Source organism: Tachyglossus aculeatus, chromosome 16 (genome assembly GCF_015852505.1).
Source record: "Tachyglossus aculeatus isolate mTacAcu1 chromosome 16, mTacAcu1.pri, whole genome shotgun sequence".
NCBI lineage: Eukaryota > Metazoa > Chordata > Mammalia > Monotremata > Tachyglossidae > Tachyglossus > Tachyglossus aculeatus.
Window position 1 is genome coordinate 8,245,808 of NC_052081.1, and position 21,810 is coordinate 8,267,617.

The 21,810-nt window shown below is 42.8% G+C and overlaps 1 protein-coding gene across 2 annotated transcripts in view; it reads left to right on the forward strand.

Annotated features, from left to right (window-relative positions):
• RABGAP1L (RAB GTPase activating protein 1 like) overlaps window positions 1–21,810 on the forward strand; it is a 430,548-nt gene that overhangs the window by 246,830 nt on the left and 161,908 nt on the right. For both annotated transcript variants that reach the window (XM_038757620.1, XM_038757621.1), the window contains exon 14: window positions 4,926–5,039. In XM_038757620.1, the coding sequence (XP_038613548.1) occupies window positions 4,926–5,039 (114 nt within the window). The remainder of the gene's footprint in view (window positions 1–4,925; window positions 5,040–21,810) is intronic.

A 21,810-nucleotide genomic window follows, 5' to 3' on the forward strand; every position in this document is an offset into this window, starting at 1 on the left:
TCCCTTCCCACAGTGATCATGCACTCTAAAAGAACAGGGTAGGGCATGTAGAAAAGGGAGGGAGAGTGTCAGTTTAAAATCCCCCCGCAGTCTGAGGCATCTGTTCACCTTCCAGAATGCTTTGGGAACCAAACCTGAGCAGGAGCCGAGTGTAGTCCAGTACAGATGAGAAACTCCTCTCCCCACTGAAATATGGTAATTGTCATTATTAAAAATAATAATAATTGTGGTATTTGATAAATACTTACTATGTGCCAGGCGCTGTACCGAGTGCCGGTGTGGATACAAGCAAATCTCATTGGACACAGTCCCTGTCCCAGTGGGGCTCACAGCCTTAATCCCCATTTTCCAGATGAGGGAACTGAGGCACAGAGAAATGAAGTGACTTGCCCAAGGTCAAACAGTAGAGCAGTGGCAGAGCCTGGATTAGAACCCAGGTCCTTCTAACTCCCAAGCCCATGCTCTTTCCAGTGCTTAGAACAGTGCTTGGCACATTCATTCAGTCATATTTATTGAGTGCTTACTCTGTGCAGAGCACTGTACTAAGCGCTTGGAGAGTATATTTGGCAACAGAAAGAGACAATCCCTCAAGCCAGAGCAGTCCCAGTCTTGGGATCTGTGTATGGTTTTTATATATGTATATATGTTTGTACATATTTATTACTCTATTTTACTTGTACATATCTATTCTATTTATTTTATTTGGTTAGTATGTTTGGTTTTGTTCTCTGTCTCCCCCTTTTAGACTGTGAGCCCACTGTTGGGTAGAGACTGTCTCTATATGTTGCCAACTTGTACTTCCCAAGCGCTTAGTCCAGTGCTCTGCACACAGTAAGCGCTCAATAAATGCCATTGATTGATTGATTTTTTTGGACATGTCTGTTGTCTATACCATTTCACCTGTGACCTATCTACATGGAAATGATATTCAGCCTCTTGTGCTTCCTCTATGGGAATGCGACTTGGGCACATCTCTGCTAATCCGGATATTCTCCACTTGACCCTCAATATTTAAATCATCATGAAGAGCATTTATTGATTGTATGCACTGAGCACAGGGCACCGTCCTAAACGCTTTCCTTCCCTCGAGGAGTTTACAGTATTCCTTGCAACCCCCATAAACGACTGAGCCCCTCATTTTTTCAGGGGGATGGTGTGTGATCAAAAAAGAGAGAGAGCGATATTAGCAAATGCCAGACACTACTGGTGTAGCTCAAGGAGTATGAAGCACCCTCGCAATGTGGGCGACTGAAAGAAAGCGAAGTGTTGCGTCTACTGATCTTTGGGTCTGGGTTCCTGAGGAAGAGGGAGCCCATCAAAAGACCCCTTCCAGCCTGATATTGGTGTTGGCAGTGCCTCAAGAAGCCGGCCTTCCACCTCACTGACATGATGCAGCTAGCTGCTCTTCCTTGAAAGTCCTCTCCCCATGAACACAGCAGCGGGCCCGACTTCTTGGAGGTATAATGAGGCAGCCGGTTCTTCGCCCTTTGGAGCACATCGGAGCCAGATTCCCTGTTAATGTCATTACCGTGGCTCCGACATCAGTCTTCTGAAACACCAAGCATTGACCTTGAAGCGGACAGTGAGGTTAGAGGCAGTGCGTGTCAAAGCAGTGGTGATTTCTACGAGGATTTATTCGGGGTCGTTTATCTGCGTTCAAAACCCTTTTACAAAAACAACTCCCAATTTCCTATGCTGAGAAAATCCAAGTTGAAAATGAACCCATACTCCCTCTGGCACTGTTTCCAACGCCTGCATTTAGTAGGATGTTGAAACAAAGAGCTTCTTTTGTGATTTTCTTTTCGTCTCTGTATGTTTGGAATTTTGGCAAGCGGCTAACCTGAGTAAATTCACAGTGCTACTGTGAGTCCACCTCCTTACAGGGAGAGGCAGACAAATCTGCCAGTGATACTACAGCACAGATCTGTCTTGAATTAGAACTTCAGGACCATCAGGGAGTCCGCACCAAAGAATAAAAGTCTCTAGGTGTTTAAAAGTGTGCAGTTGGTTGTTTTCCTGACTCTCCCCCTCGTCCCCCTCTCCATCCCCCCCATCTTACCTCCTTCCCTTCCCCATAGCACCTGTATATATGTATATATGTTTGTACATATTTATTACTCTATTTATTTATTTATTTTACTTGTACATATCTATTCTATTTATTTTATTTTGTTAGTATGTTTGGTTTTGTTTTCTGTCTCCCCCTTTTAGACTGTGAGCCCGCTGTTGGGTAGGGACTGTATCTATATGTTGCCAATTTGTACTTCCCAAGCGCTTCGTACAGTGCTCTGCACACAGTAAGCGCTCAATAAATACGATTGATGATGATGATGATGATGATCCTTACAATTATTTTAAAAAATCTGTAATCAAAGAAGCGATGCAACCACAATACAGTGAAGTGGTTTCAAAGCAGAAATGACTATTTATAGCAGAGGATTTAAATATAGCTAATGCTTTGATCTTGGGTGATAACTGGGGAAAATTTCCAATCAAATCACTTTCATTAGTATTTTTTTTCACGCTTCTTCTGCTACTCGTTGATATGAAAATCAACAGTCTCAGTAGGATGACTTTCTACTTTCTTGGTAGCCCAGAAACAATTTCATCAAAAGCTATAAAGTAAGATCATCATTCATTCATTCATTCATTCAATCGTATTTATTGAGCGCTTACTGTGTGCAGAGCACTGTACTAATCAATCAATCGTATTTATTGAGTGCTTACTGTGTGCAGAGCACTGTACTAAGCTCTTGGGAAGTACAAGTTGGCAACATATAAAGACAGTCCCTACCCAACAGTGGGCTCACAGTCTAAAAGGGGGAGACTTTTAGTGTTTACTAAGCACTTGGGAAGTACAAGTTGGCAAAATATCGAGACGGTTTCATATATATATATATATATATATATAACATATATACATATATATATAGTATATATATACTGCAGCGTGAAGTATGGATTGAAGTGGGGAGAGACAAGAGGATGGGAGATCAGAGAGGAGGGTAAACTTATTCTCCTATGAAGACTTCTCCCTTGTTGTCAGTGAATATTCCCTTTCTCACAACAAGCAAGGAACTGATTACTTTGGAAATGATAAAAAAAAAATAGAAGGAAACCGGAATTATGATAACTGTGAACTGATCTGCTTATAAAGTCTGCTGTTGTAGCTGGTATAGCACTAAGGAAACGGGGACTGAAGTGGAACCCATTTGAAAGTGATCAAGAGTTAATTGAGGTTCTTGTCTTACATCGTACAGTATGGTCCTAAACTAGTCTCCACTGCAAATTCAATTATATCTTCTGTAAGAACATGGCTTTTTATCACACTTCTTATCGATGTCTTCATATGAGAATTAAGTTTAGTCGTATTCAGAAGCAGGACAAAGAGACTCCTTTAGTTTATAATGACTCTGGTACATGGACTTGACACTAAGGATGGACAGTGTAATCTACAGTTAATTTCTGATGCAGAAATCATTCTCTAAGCAAACTGTGGTCTTTAGCCCAGCCTAATATCAAAGAGCAGAGAATATGAAGTCCTCCTTCCCCTGCTCAAAATTCATATCGATGATGTAGAGTAGAAGGCTTAACCTGGATTTGTAAAATAGTGCCAATGATAGCAAGTGGTTAGGTTTTTCCTGTCTGGCCTCCTAACCAGAATTGGCCACCTTAGCACATAATGCTTGTATTCCATTCCACCCTGTGTCTCCTGGTGTTACAGAATGCATATGTATCATCTTTATTGTCTTACCAGACAGGTAATGGGATTGGAACCCAAGGGAGACAAGGAAGAAATCATTTTCGTTGCAGGGAGGCAACATTTGCTTCGATTCCCCTCCTTTGCCATGTAGAATTGAAAAATGTTGTAAGAGAAAGGACTCCCCTTTTTCAAGGAAAATGTGGAAAGTAAAAATGTATACCAATATTCCTGGTATGTCATTTGGGGCTCATATCGTATCAGGTAACACAAAGATTAATAAAAGTGCTTGCTCTGGTTCAAGTGAAAACCACAAGCATTTATTTCCAGAAGCCATTTCGCCATTTTTAGAACATGACCTTCATCTTACGATTAGAAGTTCATGATCTATCTCTCTACATGCTCAATGAAACTTAAGCAACAACCTTTAAATTCATTTCTGTGGTCGAAATAGGAGGAATCTTGTCTTGTTGCCACTCCTTTAAGGTAGGAGAAGTTTCTCAAGGAGGAATTGCGGTATTTGGGAGTGTTTGCTGACAAATTTATAGCTTTCCAGTCAGCTTCTTTTCTTTCACGAGATTATACAAGATCTAATTACCACCCAACAAGAAATGTCAGCTGAATTGGACTGAGAGCAAGAGAAGGTAGTGGCTTAAGTCATAGCTAATCATCTATCCCCTTCTTTTCCTGTTTTTCTAAGAGAGAGTAAATGAGAATTACCATTCATTAAAAAAGCTCCCAGCTTAAACTTTGTGCTTTTTTAAGCTGAAGACAGAGCAAGGGGCAAATTCAAATGTTTACAGATATCCTGTATTAAACAATCCTTTTAATTTGCAATTAGCACACTTCTGTAGTCTTGAAATGGGTGGAAGAAATTCATCACCGATACGGCTAGAAGCAACCACCTACAATTTCCCAGATATTCAGGCAGACGCAGTAACCGGCTTTTCCAGGAATAAAACAATATAAATGAGTAAAAGCATCCTACAGAGCTTACAGTACTATCCAAATTTAAAGTTTGGACTTGTACCCTGGCTGAAAAAAAATTGCCACGTTCCTCTAAAGCAGATGTCAACTAGAGGTTGGGGCCGACAAGGTACATTTTGGGGGCTGAATCAACACGAGAGGTGCCGAAAGAAGTCACGTACATAGTCTGAAGTGAGAAGTTTTAGTGAGATTGTTTTCACTTCAAATATGACAGTGGTGGATCTCTTTCCTTTTATAGGACTCCGCCCAGGAGAGCGTTATTACTCGCGATATTCATCGCACATTTCCTGCACACGATTATTTCAAGGACACTGGAGGAGATGGGCAGGAATCACTTTACAAGATCTGCAAGGTAAGGCCACTCCATTCCACATTTTCTTTCTTTACCAAAAACTTTTCCAGTTGGGGAGATTCCCTTTCATTTCGTTGTTTTCTTTTTCTCCTTCCCCATGGTGTCTCCCTTTCCCTTCCTGTGCAACTTTGGCTTGCAAAATGCTAATTTGCCCGTAACATTGGATTTGTATTATGCCTCGAAGCAGTGGTATTCCTTCAGAATTAAACTCACCGGGGATCATCCCTGATCATTCGTCCATTCCATTTGGAAGAGCGAGGGTTCTGCTGCAGAGGGAAGGTAAACAGGAGGTGCTTGCAGTGATGTGAAGGCAAAAACACAGAACCGTCCTAGTTAAATTTTCCCTCTGGAGAGATGTTGGTGAGGAGAAATGTGATGGCTGTAGGGCCCGTGATCATTATTTTCTACCAGAGGTGAGAAAGAGGATTAGAGTTCCACTCCACCACCAGCTATTTCTATAATACTGTGGCGTTACTTTGAGCTCTGTCACATCATATGGCTTTGTTCTAGTTTGACATCCTATTATAAAGTGCTCCCCTTTCCCCGTTGCTGCCAGTTTGCTTATAAATGCCTTTTGCAGACTTTCAGTCAGAGGTGATTCACTCTCCTTGGAAACTGAAGCCGCTCACGTGCCTACAGTTTGCTAGGCTAGTGTTCCCTCTTCTTACTGCCCTTGGGAACGTCTCCTTCTTTTAGGAATTCTGTATAGCATTTGCATAGAGCCTTCCACCTACCGTCATTTCTCCAATATCATGCAAACTGGGGTTAAAGCAGCCATAAATGAGTGAGGTACTTATCCTTGGTGGTTAAAGTAACCCGGGATGGCTATCTCCCTTCTGATCTTTTTTTTTTTTGGACAGCTCCTCCCCTTTGGCAGAAGTGGGGTTGAGCAGCAAAATGCCTGAAAAATGGCAGTATCGGAGAGGAGCCTGGGTAATCATCATCATCATCAATCATATTTATTGAGCGCTTACTATGTGCAGAGCACTGTACTAAGCGCTTGGGAAGTACAAATTGGCAACATCTAGAGACAGTCCCTACCCAACAGTGGGCTCACAGTCTAAAAGGGGAAGACAGAGAACAAAACCAAACATACTAACAAAATAAAATAAATAGAATAGATATGTACAAGTAAAATAAATAAATAAATAAATAGAGTAATAAATCTGTACAAACATATATACATATATACAGGTGCTGTGGGGAAGGGAAGGAGGTAAGAAGTGGGGGATGGAGAGGGGGACGAGGGGGAGAGGAAGGAAGGGATCAGCCCCTGAATAATTGAGTTGACCCTATCTGATGCTAGTGTCAACAAACACATCATTTCCTTTTTTTTATCCTGTATCATCTTCTCCAAGTGGCCTTCCTCGACTAAGCCTTCATTTCTCTTCTCTCCCTACCTTCAGGGTCCATCCATGCAGTTGCATTTTCACCCTTTATTAACCCCTTCCTCATCCCCACAGCACTTTTGTACATATCCATCTTACCTCCTTCCCTTCCCCACAGCACCTGTATATATGTATATATGTTTGTACATATTTATTACTCTATTTTACTTGTACATATCTATTCTATTTATCTTATTTTGTTAGTATGTTTGGTTTTGTTCTCTGTCTCCCCCTTCTAGACTGTGAGCCCACTGTTGGGTAGGGACTGTCTCTATATGTTGCCAACTTGTACTTCCCAAGCGCTTAGTCTAGTGCTCTGCACACAGTAAGCGCTCAATAAATACGATTGATTGATTGATATCCATAATTGATTGACTTATATTAATGTCTATCTCTCCCTGTAGCTCACTGTAGGCAGGGAGTGTGCCTACAAACTCTGTTGGTACCACTGTACTCTCCCAAGTTTTGAGTACAGTGCTCTGCACACAATCTCCCCTCTTCTAGACTGTGAGCCCGTTGTTGGGTAGGGATTGTCGCTATTTGTTGATGAATTGTACTTTCCAAGCACTTAGTACAGTGCCCTGCACACAGTGAGTGCTCAATAAATACGATTGAATGAATGAATGAATAAGCATTCAGTAAATATGCTCAATTGAGGGTATCCAAGATTATTATCGTTGTCATGATCATATAGACTGTGAACTTGTCATGGGCAGGGAACATGTCTGCTAATTGTGTTGTACTTTCCCAAGCACTTACTACAACAGTGTTTTGCACATAATAACCACTCAATAAATATGATTGATTGCCTGATATAAGCTATCCCCATACTCTGTCTTGTGGGGCCAACATTTTGTCTTTGGCTTGGAGGAAGGACTGTGTGAAAGAGATTTGGCTTATGGAGTTGTTTGCCCATATAAATACCCAATGCTGTCTCTCTTGATGCTATCATGGTGATTGGCACAATATGATGATAAATACGAGTGCTTTTTTTAACTTCGGGAAAAAAGATTAATACATGTTCCCTTGCTAATGTGGGTGGTAAACTTATATCATTTAACTTTCCTTGCGCCAGATTCTCCCCTAAGACCACCTTAATGTTAGCACATTAAGGGAGAGGCATAATCTGTCGGGTCATTTAGTGCAGCATGTATTTGTCAATGAGATGATGGGCAGAGAGATTTAGCCTTATGAGCTGGGGGACCAGAAAAGTTGATTTTTACCAGCAATCTCTCTCACATTTTGGGCATATGCAGGGTTTTTTTCGAGTGGTTTTTGCATTCCAAGATGAAAGTGTCCATCAGTCCATCAATCTTGTCCGAGTGAGCGTTGCTTGAGTGAGATGAATCATTTTTACAGTGCCTTTTCTAGCCCTCTCCTCATTTGAGGTAAACAAAGGGGCTACTGCCTCTTCAACAAGGGAACGACCAGTGTCTAGTCCACAGCATCAGGCAAACAGCAGTATTGCAATTAATGGTTCCCAAGTGACCTGAAAGAGTTAATTCACCTCCCCAATTTCCCAGCCTTCTTCCAAGGAATCACTTGGGCCCTGAGAAGAAGGAAGAGAGGGCCTAAATACACACAGTATTCTAGGTGCCTCATGGAATTTAGAGAAGGTACCTACGTTTTGACCTTCAAGGAGCTTTCATAAAGCTGGTTGAAGCTGTAAACTCATTCTGGGCAGGTACTGTGACTGTTTATTGCTGTATTGTACTTTCCCAAGCACTCAGTACAATGCTCAAAAAGTACGGTTGAATTAATGAAAAATGATAACTGTACGGTATACCCAGGGACAAAAAATTGTGCAAAAACAGTAACAAAACCCTACTGCTACACAAAGATATTTGAGCCTCCCACCCTGTCCACGTTTTCTACTCTCCTCCTACCTCGCTACCCCAGTCCCTGCCCCTAATTTAGGAATGAAGCTAGGATTAACTGGAATCCCCTCACAAAGTGGCATCTTGGATTCTATCTCCAAGAGGCCATACATTCAGTGCAGGGAGGGAGAGAGGAAGGATGGAAGAGGTGACTTTGGATTTCCGAGGGAGTTATTTTGGTTCTGGGGTTGGGTTTTTTTTTGAGTCATTCAGTGGTTTTTATTGGGTACTTATTGTGTGCAGAGCACTGTACTGAGCACTTGGAAAAGTACCATACAGTAGAATTGGTAGGCATGATCCCTGCCCACAAGGTTATACTCTTGAGGGAGAGACAGGCGTTAAAATAAATTACAGATAGGGAAAATGACAGAGTGTAAGGATATGTATTTAAGTACTATGGAGCTGTGAGTGGGGTGAATATCAAGTGCTTAAGGGGTACAGATTTGAGCTCATAGGTGATGCAGAGAGGTGGGTGGGGAGGGGAAATGAGGGCTTAGTCAGGGAAGGCCTCTTGGAGGTGATACAATTTTAGGAGTGCTTTGACAGCGGGGAGAGTGGTGGTCTGTCAGATATGAAGGAGGCTTTCTCCATAGAAGTTCCCAGTGAGGAAATTCCATGGGAAAACTCTCCAAGAAACAACCAGAAATGAGCAGCAGTCCTACCACTTCCTCCCCCCTCTCCCAATTTCCCTTGAGTTCCATCTCCCAGGGAAAATAAAGCTTAAGGTGCCCCTTCCTGGGGGGTGAATTAGTCTCTGGGTTCGGGTGAGAGTTCTTCCCTCTAACAGAAGGGGAAAGTGCTGGAGTTGAAAAAGTTTTCTCTGGGCCCGGGTGAAATAAGAAATGATCTGAACTGTCAGATAAGAGGGAAGGCAGTTAAAAACTCCCTGTCAGGTTTTAATAGGGCTGTCAGTTCTAGTTTTTCTTCCTAATCTCTTCTCCATAAAAAGAGGAAATCAAGGCAGCCCCAAGCTTCTTCCATGTCATGTATTTGTGTGATGAGGTTGCAGAGCTAAGCCACGGAACTGTAAGGCTGAAAACAGGAGCAGACGGCACCCCGAAACAATTTCGGCCATAGCCGTGGGTTGAATTCAGCTTTAACCCGGTACTCTTGAGTTTTAGATTTACCGGGACGATGTATTTGAGATGCTGAGGAGACAGCACCACCCAAACTGTGTTTGCTTTTGAGAGTTTCAGCATTTTACAAATCCTCTTAGAAACACTCCGTATTTGCGGAGTGGAGAAGCAGAAAAGGGTTGTGTCACAACAAATAACTGCATAGTATATGGTAGCCTATTTTCACATTGACACTTCCCCCGAAGGTCACCGCGAAAGTCCAGTCAGTCCAAGCAATCAGTAAAAATACTGTTCTAAAACTCTATAGACCGAAGCACCTGCAGTGTGCAATTTAATTTGAAACATGGTGCCTTTTCTCATTTTCTGATTAAAGCAACTGCTTTCCGAAAGAGAGGTTACTGCTGTGACTTTAATGGGAGGAACCGGATTTGTTGCAAGGAAATCGATATCCTGGTTTGTCTCAGTTAATTGTTTGATTGTACAATGGTTTGAAAAAAACAAAATAAACGCAACCCCCACTTCTATTTCTGGGGCGTCCGAAGTTGTGCAGTGCTTCAAAAGGTGAAGGAAGGCTTTTAAATAGGACGACGGTGTTGTTGAGAGGTACATAACAAATACCAAAATTAGGTTTGTTTATTAGGTGTATGACCCTTTCATACGGCTGTTCAGTGATGGTTCTGGTGGACCCCACCCCTTCTTGTAATTAGGACTCTGGGTGGCTGCCACCATTTTGGGTGGCAAGGGTCCACGTAGTGCTCAGCAACTGCCCTCATCCCCTTACTTGCACGACCGTCTGAATTCACATAGACCAGGAAAGGATTGGTTGTTATGATGCAGCTTTGCACATAGTAAGCGTTTAATAAATGCCATTATTATTATTATCATTATTATTATTATTATTATGCCAAGTGACCTAGGCTGGGTGCTGCAGAGACCGACAGAGGGTATATTCTCGAATGTACGTTCTTGCTGCAGAGCAGTGGCAGGTGGGGTGAAATGAAAAGCTCGCCCTGGAGAGGAACGTGTCTATCAACTTTGTTATATTGTACTCTCCCGAGTGTAAGTGTACTTTCACAAAGTAAGCACTCAATAAATATGATTGATTGATAGCTCTCCCTGCCATACACCTCCTAGAGAGCTCTGTGCACCTCCCCTACGCACCGAACTCGTAATCTGGTTCATTTTAGCCCGTCTACTCACCAGATGTCACAGCAGTGACCACCTCCGGTTCCCTCAAGGTCACCAATCTGACCGCCGAAGAAGTTCCATAGGGTGAACTGGGGACCCCAAATGACCCAGGTATTGCAGATAGTGTAAGGTAGGGCCAGAGAGTGGAGAGCCTTGAAGTCGATTGTCAGGAGTCCTTGTGTGATGTGGAGACATAGGACCTCTCGGGACGATTTTGAGGAGAGGGGAGGGGTGAAAGATGATCTGCGCAGCAGCGCATAATATAGATTGGAGGTGGGAGAGGCTGGAGGCTGGGAGACCAGCAAAGAGGCTAATGCCACAGTCTAGCCAAGGCCAAACCAGAATTCGTTCCAGGGTGATAGCATTTTGAGTGGAGAAGAAAGGGCAGATCTGGAAAACGTTGTGCAGAATGAACTGGCAGGGCATGGCAGTAGATGGAATGTGAGAGTTGAATCAATCAATCAATCGTATTTATTGAGCACCTACTGTGTGCAGAGCATTGTACTAAGTGCTTGGGAAGTTGAATGATAGTCAAGTGCAGAGGATGACGTCGAGGATGCCAGCTTCCAGAGTAGAGATGAGGTGGTGGCGGTGACTGATAGGGGTATGTTAGGGGAAGAAGTGGGTTTCCGGCGAAAGATGAGATGTATTTTAGACTTGAGTTTGAGGTGCTGGGAGGGCACCCAAGGGGAGATGTCTTGGAGGCAAGAGGCAACGCGGATGGCAGGTCAGAATAGAGGTCAAGGCTAGGGAGATAGATTTGAGCATCATCCACAGAGGTGGAGGCTGAAGCCATGTGAATGGATGAGCTCCCCGAGAGAGTGAGAGTAAAGCGAAAATAAGATAGCGATATATTTAGAAGCCAATAAAAGTGATTTATTGTTGTTCTTTAATGTTAAGGGCTCGTGTTCAATAAATTTTACTTCTTCTGTTTGTTTCTCAGGAACCTAGCATAGAACTGTACCCACAGGAGCCACTCAGTCAATACTGTTATTGACGATGCTGGGGCCCAGCTGATTTAAATGCATCCACTCTTCTTAGATACTATTTAATGACTTCTCTTCCTGTTCTACTTCGGCTATCCAATTTTCCTCTGAAAGTGGGACTTGCCTTGATCCTTTTTTGAAAAGAAAAGGGGAAAAGAAGCATCTGCATTTTCACACTACCTTGTTACCGTTGTGCTGCCCAGCATTGTTCTGCTTTGTTCCTGAATTTGCAGGAACAGCCGGCCCCTTTCCCTCTTTGCCTTTCTTTGCTGTGATTCTTCCTATGTCTGTAAAAATTTTTCTTGCCTGAAGTTCATTTTTCTGTATTTTTGCTCCTGTTTCTCTCCTTTCCCTTAGGATCTTAAGTACAGTCATCCTGTGACCACTTTCCCCAGTCTCTATCCTCCTTTAGATCCTTGACTAATTCCTCCCTGTCAGTAAGAATTTTATCAAGAAGGGTATCTTGCCCTAGCTGACTTCTCTATGTTAGGAAATTGTACCTGGTGCAATTCAAAATGCTGTTTGCCGATGTGTGGCCTGCTGAATTGTTTTTTCCAGCAGGTCCCCGAGTCATTAAAATATCCGTCAGCAGAAACTGATTTGAGCCTGCCTTGGTGGATGGGTCACAGGGGATGTTTTGCTTCTTCTCGTGGTGTGAGGGCCAAGGAGCGATAGGGTTCCCACAGCCCTCCACTTCCACCCTCTCTTCTCCCAATAGCTGATATGCCCACGCAATTTAACCGTCCTTATTAGAGGTGTCCAAAGCTCTTCAGAGGCCGGGCAGGAGAAGGATATTCTCTTAGTCTTGCCCTCTCCTGTGTGAACTTTTTCAGGCTGTTAAAGAATCAGTCAATCAGTTGCATTTATTGAGCGCTTACTGGGTGCTGAGCACTATACTAAGCACTTGGGAGAATGCAGCAGAAGTAGCAGGCTCATTCCCACTGTTTTAGACTGTGAGCCCACTGTTGGGTAGGGACTGTCTCTATATGTTGCCAACTTGTACTTCCCAAGTGCTTAGTACAGTGCTCTGCACAAAGTAAGCGCTCAATAAATACGATTGATTGATTGATTCCCTGTCCATAACGAGCTTACAGACTACTTGGAATTCTAGGTGTGTGCTTGTTCATTCGTTTCATTCATTCAATCGTATTTATTGAGCGCTTACTGTGTGCAGGGCACTGTACTAAACGCTTGGGAAGTACAAGTTGGCAACGTATAGAGACGGTCCCTACCCAACAGCGGGTTCATAGTCTAGAAGGGGGGAGACAGACAACAAAACAAAACATATTAACAAAATAAAATGAATAGAATAAATATGTACAAGTAGAATAAATATGTACAAGTAAAATAAATAAATAAATAGAGTAATAAATATGTACAAACATATATACAGGTGCTGTGGGGAGGGGAAGGAGGTAAGGCAGGGGGGATGAGGAGGGGGAGAGGAATGTTGAATATGGATGGCATTTACAATACCTCAAAAGGAAACTACTCCAGTTTCATAGAATCCAGAATAAGCCCCCAGCCCTGCTCATTTGGCACCCTCCATAGCACTTGGGTATATCTGTATGGGCAATTTATTTATGTTGACAAATATTTTTGTTTTTCTTTCCCTGTATACTGGAAGCTCCTTGTGGGCAGGGCACATGTCTACCGACTGTGTTGTATTGTACTCTCCCAAGCCTTAGGACAATGCTCTATGCACAGTAAGCACTCAGTAAATAATACCTTTGATTGGTTGATCAATTATTAGAGTGTAAGCTATTTGTGGGTAGGGTCTGTATCACTTCGTTATTCTGTATTTCCCAATCATCTGGTACAAAAGCACCATACCAAATGGGTGCTTAATGAATGCTGCTGCTGCAACGACTCCTACTACTACTATTTTCCTTAAAAGTAGCTCAGTTTTTCATCTTATTTAAGGATATGCAAGGGCCCCCGATAGTCTACAAAATAGACACTTCATATTGCTTTAAAGCAAGGCAAATTTAGAAGCAGCAGCAACACTAGTTTAGGAGTTTATTTTTTTACTCCTCAGAGATTGCTGATTGCCGTGAGATTTTTTTTCCTGGGTAAACATTGTTTTATTGTTCCAAGCACAGGATTATTTTTGTTCTCTTGTCCCATTCAATTTACATATGAATAAGACTACCTCTTTGTGAATCTGTGCCTAACTGGGATGCAGTAATGTGATTTTCAAATATGGATTTTCTTCTGAGAATGTACCAGTGGAAAGGTCAGGTTTATGAAGCTAGAGTGGTAGAAAGAGAATGAATGATTTGTTATGCTATTAAGTGTTCCTGAAGAGATTTTAGGCGTTTCTTCATGCTCTTGGACAGAAGCTCCCCAAGAGCTTTTATGACTTGACTTTGTAGTTTCTTTGGAGTCAGAGTAGCCTTCCAATCAAAGGGCTAATTACCATCATTAGGGTGTACCTTGGGAAAAAAGTGGAAGCGGATGGAAATTCAGCAAGAATCAAAACTTTAGGCCAAACCAGAGAGTTTGGCGATAATATAAAACTGCCATTCTACTTGTGGGGAAGTAGAGAATAGGAGGGAGTTTATAGTAAAGCCATTGAGAATTAAATTTTGCCCCCTGAAAACTTAGACAAGGATAGCTTGTGAAAAATGGCACAAGGGAAATATATTAAAATACTACTGACTGTAACAACAAAAATTGGCTTTCTTTCCCTACATCTGAGAAGTATATCTATAGTGGTATCTAGAATAGTGATTTTCAACGGCTTAATGCCTATTTCTCATATAAACCCTGCTTGAATTTTTTTTTTGCTGTTTGTTATATGCTCACTATGTGCCAGCCACTGTACTAAGCACTGTGGTAGATACAGGCTAATCAGGTTGGACACAGTTCCTGTCCCACATGGGGTTCACAGTCTTAATCTCCATTTTGCAGAAGTGGGAGCTGAGGCACAGAGAAGTTAAGTGGCTTGCCCAAGATCACCCAGCAGAGAAGTGGCGAAACCGGGATCAGAACCCAGGTCCTTCTGATTCCCAGGCCCATGCTCTGTCCACTAGGCCACCTGCTTTCATTCATTGATTCAGTCATATTGAGCGCTTACTGTGTGCAGAGCAGTGTACTAAGCACTTGGGAAGTACAGTTCAGCAATAAATAGAGACAATCCCTGCCCACAATGGGCTCACAGTCTAGAAGGGGGAAGACAGACATCAGAACAAGTGAACAGGCTTCAGTAGCATCATTATAAATAAATGGAATTATAGATCTGTATTCATCATTAATAAGCATAAATAGAATTATAACTGTAAATGTGTACATATATGCACAGGTGCTGTGGGGTAGAGCAAAGGGAGCAGAGGAAAAGGGGCTTAGTGAGCAAGGCTGGCTCTATCAATCAATCAATCAATCAATTGTATTTATTGAGCGCTTACTATGTGCAGAGCACTGTACTAAGCGCTTGGGAAGTACAAATTGGCAACACATAGAGACAGTCCCTACCCAACAGTGGGCTCACAGTCTAAAAGGGGGAGACAGAGAACAGAACCAAACATACCAACAAAATAAAATAAATAGGATAGAAATGTACAAGTAAAATAAATAAATAAATAAATAAATAGAGTAATAAATATGTACAACCATATATACATATATACAGGTGCTGTGGGGAAGGGAAGGAGGTAAGATGGGGGGATGGAGAGGGGGACGAGGGGGAGAGGAAGGAAGGGGCTCAGTCTGGGAAGGCCTCCTGGAGGAGGTACCAGGAGGCTCTACCATATAGGCAGACTAGGGAATTGTTGGAGGAGCCATTTTTCCTCTTCTTTTGATTTATGTCTCAGAGTTCAGCTGCCTCTTCCTTTTGCCCGGGGCTCCAGACTGCCCAAGTTGGGGTCTGGGGAGTTGGTAGGGGGAGATCAGACCCATTTTATGATTGAGGGAAAAGGCACAGTTGGTTTCCTCCTCTGAGTCAGAAAGCCAAACTATTTAGCATCCGAGTAACACTTTTTTCCTGCAAGTCAGTGAGTAGCAATGTGGGAACTAAAAGCCATGACTTGCCTCTCATTTTTTCAACACCTACTGAGCACCAGTGAATCCCATTGTGGGATAAAGAACCTAAATCAATACATGGTTGTTTCAACCGTCATTTCCAGTACAAGATCTAACTCTCCCAAGATAATGGGAAAAGGCACCAGAGCTGTAGATATTGGTTTTCTGATGCTAACTCATCTCAGCCTGGAAATTCTGGGGGGCCAGCAAGCTTGGGTTCTCAGCGTGATCCATCCTTCCTCTCCACCATTACTGCTGCCACCTTTGTTTGAACTAAGTGACCGCCCCCCTGCCCCCCAGCCCCGTTTCCCTCATTATATTTAAGGGACAGGAGACCTAACTGCTCTCAGGACATTAATTTGCGGATTGTGGGATAACAGATTGGTTCACATTTTAGAGCATCTTGCAGTCCTTGAGTTTACACCACTGTAAGAATACCAGATGATATGGATTATGAACGTGTGAAGAAGTAGCTTTCAGTGTGATTCATTGTCTGTGGATGCATAGGGCCAGTGAACTTTTTCCAAAGGAATTTTTCCACGGAAAAGTCTCTTTGGGGGCTGAATCTGCCAAGGGCAAACTTCACACTCGTCAAGATTGCACTGTACAGACAGAACCAACTCGACTCTGCTTTCTCGTTCACCCCTCACATCTAATCCATCACCAAAACCTGCCACTTTCACCCCTGCAACATTGCCAAGATCTGCCCCTTCCTCTCCATCCAAACTGCTACCCTGCTGGTTCAATCTCTCATCCTATCCCGACTGGATTACTGCATCAGCCTCCTCTCTGATCTCCCATCCTCCTGTCTCTCCCCACTTCCGTCTATACTTCACGATGCTGCCCGGATCATCTTTGTGCAGAAACACTCTGGGCGTGTTACTCCCCTCCTCAAAAATCTCCAGTGGCTATCAGTCAGCCTACGCATCAAGCAAAAACTTCTCACCCTGGGCTTCAAGGCTGTCCATCATCCTCGCCCCCTCCTACCTCACCTCCCTTCGCTCCTTCCACAGCCCAGCCCGCACCCTCTGCTCCTCTGCCGCTAACCTGCTCACTGTACCTCAGTCTCGCCTGTCCCGCCGTCGACCCCCGGCCCACATCCTCCCCCTGGCCTGGCATGTCCTCCCTTCGCACATCTGCCAAGCTAGTTCTCTTCCTCCCTCCAAAGCCCTACTGAGAGCTCACCTCTTCCAGGAGGCCTTCCCAGACTGAGCCCCCTTTTTCCTCTCCTCCTCCCCATCCCCCTGACCCTACCTCCTTCCCCTCCCCACAGCACCTGTATATATGGTTGTACAGATTAATTACTCTATTTCTTTTACTTTTACATATTTACTATTCTATTTATTTTGTTAATGATGGGCATCTAGCTTTATTTTTATTTATTCTGATGACTTGACACCTGTCCACATGTTTTGTTTTGTTGTTTGTCTCCCCCTTCTAGACTGTGAGCCCGTTGTTGGGTAGGGACCGTCTTTATATGTTGCCGACTTGTACTTCCCAAGCGCTTAGTACAATGCCCTGCACACAGTAAGCGCTCAATAAATGCGATTGAATGAATGAATGAACCAACGTTCTTGCAGTCTAATGCTCCATTGTCACCTCCCCTTTGGTTTCCTGACTGATGGCATTTCAAGGTGCTGTCACCTAAGGAAGAATCATCAGCTTACTATGTGCAGAGCACTGTTCTAAGCGCTGGGGGGGATACAAGGTGATCAAGTTGTCCCACTTGGGGCTCACAGGCTTAATCCCCATTTTACAGATGAAGGAACTGAGGCTCAGAGAAGTTAAGTGACTTGCCCAAGGTCATACAGCAGGCATGTGATGGAGCCGGGATTCGAACCCATGACCTTTGACTCCAAAGCCCGTGCTCTTTCCACTGAGCCATGCTGCTTTATGTTGTGACATAAAGCGGTAGAGTCGGTTAGAATGCCCAGGACGATGGATTGCAGATTTGATGATGTGATGGAGCTGATTTTCAGATTTAGAATTGGCTTTCTTAAGTCAAGAGCACACAGCCTTTTCAGGTTTAGAGTAGCAAAGTGCACAGCCCTTGGTTTAGGGGTTAGTATTAATACTTTTTTTTTATGATGGCAGGTTTAGGAAGGGAAACTCAAATCTTCTGTGTCTTTTGTATCGGCATCTGAGTTCCTGTCAGCAATTCATAGGTGTTAATACTAATGCTGTTTCATAACAGAAAGTTTGGAAGGCCTCTTCTAGATCTTTTGTACGCTATCAAATGCTGTCAGAAGTGAATAGATGCTAATGAATGATAATAATTGTATAATTGTCATGTAGGGGAAGAAAGAGTACTTGAATGTTGTCAGCTTCATTCTAGGAAAGCAGAAAGCCTTCCAGCTCCCTCTAAAAATATATTTATCAGTAAGGTACCGAATCTCAATCTTTTATTTTTTGTAATCATTTTTAGTTCAATATAAAACGGTTATCAAGCGTTATTTTTTTTTGTTTTGAATTACATAAGGTGATATGTACATCTAGGAATTTCGCCAATTCTATTAGATAAGACTTAGATAAGATAAGATAAGATTAGACTGTGAGCCCAATGTTGGGTAGGGACTGTCTCTACATGTTGCCAATTTGTACTTCCCAAGCGCTTAGTACAGTGCTCTGCACATAGTAAGTGCTCAATAAATATGATTGATTGATTGATAAGAAAATTGCATTGTGAGTGACTATTTCTGAGTACCCGTAGCCTTCTGCATTCATCCCTTCAAATGTGCAGATTATTCCATACCAGATATCTATTTATAGGGGTGGTATTGATTCCCTCATTTATCTGACCTTTAGGACAGGCTGAACAACTTGATTCAAAAGAAACTTTGGTCAGAGTTTCTATTACCACCGGGATTTGCTTCCTGGAGACTTTTCTTCTACCTCCCCTCCTCCTGAAAGTGAGTCTCTGTGGTGTTTGATGATACCTCTGCTTATGTTCATGATCAAGAGGAGATCATTACAGAAAGGATGGGTGGATGGGAAACTGGCAATCCCTTCCACCATGTCTGTTTTGGGGAGGTTGCAGCTGTTATTTGCAGTGCAAATTTGCAGTTATCTTTTCGTTTTCGTAGACTTTCAATGACTTGAAGCCTCCTTGTGATTGTTAACCCTTAGTGGGTGGTCTGGCTGCTAACAGTCCACCACAGCAGCTTGGGAGAGGGGCAAGTCCAGAGGTTGGCACCTCTCTTGGCATCAACAGGTGGAGGGAAGTTGCAAACTTGATAAAGTTTTGGCCTTACCCAGTTGCCTCCAGGAAGCTTCGTTGCCCACAAGGGTCCTCTAGAGAAAAGTGCCTCAATCAATCAATTAGTAGTATTTCTTGAGTGTTTACTGTGTTCAGAGCACTGAACTTAAGCTGTGTGCTCATTGTGATCAAGGGATGTGTCCATTATATTGTTGTGTTGTACTCTCCCAAGTGCTTAGTACAGTGCAGAGCTCTATAAATGTGATTGATTATAAGCTCATTGTGGGCAGGGAATGCATCTGTTATATTGTTGTTGTACTCTGCCAACCTCTTAGTACAGTGCCCTGAACACAGTAAGCACATGATAATATGATCGACTGGGAAAGTTCAGAACAATAGAGTTAGTAGACATAATCCCTGCCCACAAGGAGCTTAGTGTGGCGAGTTGGGAGTTCTGAGCGCATCTGCTCCCAGTTCTCTTGTTAATAAGTTTTGCTTTTGGTACTTATAAGGAGAAGAATCAGAAAGTTCTTTCTCAGAACTCGTTTAAAAATACAGTTGAGGGTGAAGCTTCGTTTAGAGATTTATTTTTCCGGGTGGGAAAACATTTTAACTTTTAGATACCGAATATTTATAAATACAGAAAAAGATGTGTGTAGTAATCAATCAATCAATCAATCGTACTTATTAAGCACTTACTATGTGCAGAGCACTGTACTAAGCGCTTGGGAAGTACAAGATGGCAACATATAGAGACAGTCCCTACCCAAAAGTGGGCTCACAGTCTAATACCAGCAGAAAAAGAGAGAGACTTGCCCATCGTAGAACTAATAAGATGTTCAGAATCAATTACAGCTTAAACAGTATTAATTAAACATACTTATATTGAATTAATGCCCCTGGCTAGGAAGGGCAGAAACATCCTCCCTGTGGACTGGAATGCCATCCCTCTTCATATCTGCCAGACCACCACTCTTCCCTCTTTGAAGCCCTATTAAAGTCACATCTCCCCCAAGAAGCCTTCCCCAAAGAATCCCCCATTTCCCCACCCAGTTTTCCATCCCCTCTACCTCATTCACAGATGCACTTGGGTTTTTCTCCTTTAAGTATTTTGATACTCGCCAACCCTCAGTCCCACAGCACAGCTGTCCATATCCTTACACTTGGACATTTCCTCTACCTGTTACTTATTTTCATGTCTCTCTCCCCCTAGAAAGGGGGAAAGGGATCAGATGAACCAGCACTACTGTATTTTCCTCTCCAGAGCACTTAATACAGTGCTGTGCACACAGTAAGCACTCAACCATTAATTGGTTGATTGAGCAGAAAGCAGGGAGAGATTTTAGTTCTGCTAGCCCACTGGGAAAGAGGAGCTTTGTGACAAATGACTGTGACCTGGAACAGTCATCAAACACCTAAAGACTGCCCTCTCCAAAGCCTTTCATCTATTTTATGCCCTTAATTGCTCCCATTATTTGTAGCTTATTCCTACTTTGTACTCTTCTATTCTCGGCCATTTAGCTTGTGAGCCCCTTGGGATGGGGATCACATCTAACTTTTTATTTTGTATCTATCCCAGCGTGGGGCACATACTAAGTTCTTAATAAATACCGTAATCAATCAACAGCCACAAATAAACCAGCCTGGAATGCGGCAATGGGAAGAGTGATTGCTTTTCCTTCAGCAGAGGCTTCAGGCAAACGGGCATACCGAGAGGAAATTTCAAAAGTAGCAAACCCTGAAAATGGCAAGTGTAGCAAGGAACTATCTGGAGTGGATTTCCAGATGTAGCTAGATCAATTCAGCCATACTCCCAGGCGTGGATGAGATCTCGCTGTTTGTAAGGACAGATTCATTCATTCTATCGTATTTATTGAGCGCTTACTGTGTGCAGAGCACTGTCCTAAGCGCTTGGGAAGTACAAGTCAGCAACATATAGAGAGGGTCCCTTCCCAACAACGGGCTCACAGTCTAGACGGGGGAGGCAGACAACAAAACAAAACATGTGGACGGGTGTCAAGTCATCACAATGAAGAGAAGTAAAGCTAGATACATAGCACTCCATAAATATGATTGATTGATTGCTCTGCAGTGAGCGCAAAATAAATATGACCGATGATTAATTATTTCTGCCCCACTCTGGTGGTGGCAGAAAGCACCTTTCTTTCAGGAGCCCATCCAACAACCGTGGAGTCCCAATGGACGGGAGATTCACACCCCAAGAATAGAAACCAAGGGTTTCCTCCTAGACTTCCCTTAGCTATGTGCACCAAGACATTACAAGGATCCCTATAAGGGACAAGGACTGTGCCCAACATGATTTGCACTTCCCAAGCGCTTAGTACAGTGCTCTGCACATAGTAAGCGCTCAATAAATGCGATTGATGATGATGATGATGATGATTAAGGTGTATCTACCCCACAGCTTAGAATGGGGTTTGGCACATAGTGATTAACAAGCACCATTACTCGTAGGGGACAGCCTTTATTGAAAGAAAAGCTTGGTGGTTCTTGCCTTTAGTGAATGAATTTCCCAACTCATAGGAAAAAAAATATAAGAATTGCCTCGTTGTTGTTATGGTATTTATTGTGCTTACTATGTAGCAAGCACTGTTCTAAGGGCTGGGGTAGATACACCTTAATCAGGTTGGACACAGTCCCTGCCCCACGTGGAGCTCACAGTCTTATATTTTGCCCTAAAAAAAAGACAGAGTATAGATTGCTATTGAAAGCATAGGTGACAGATTGCTAAAATTCAGTCCTTATTCACAGCTCAAATGCATTTTGTTGGCCGGTTTTAATTGTTTTCTATAATTCATCATTTTGACATGGTTGACTAGTAAAATAATAAAAAATCAGGTGGGGAGGCATTTGGCTCAGGGCACAGATGTATATTAGACAGACGCAGCAGGAAAGCTCAACCAATTTATAGGGGCTATTAGTCCTGATAAACAGCTAATATTAGATTGTATCCTAGAAGATAAAAGCCTAAATGGAATTCTAGAAAACGGTGACACCCAACTGAATGGCTCATGAGAAG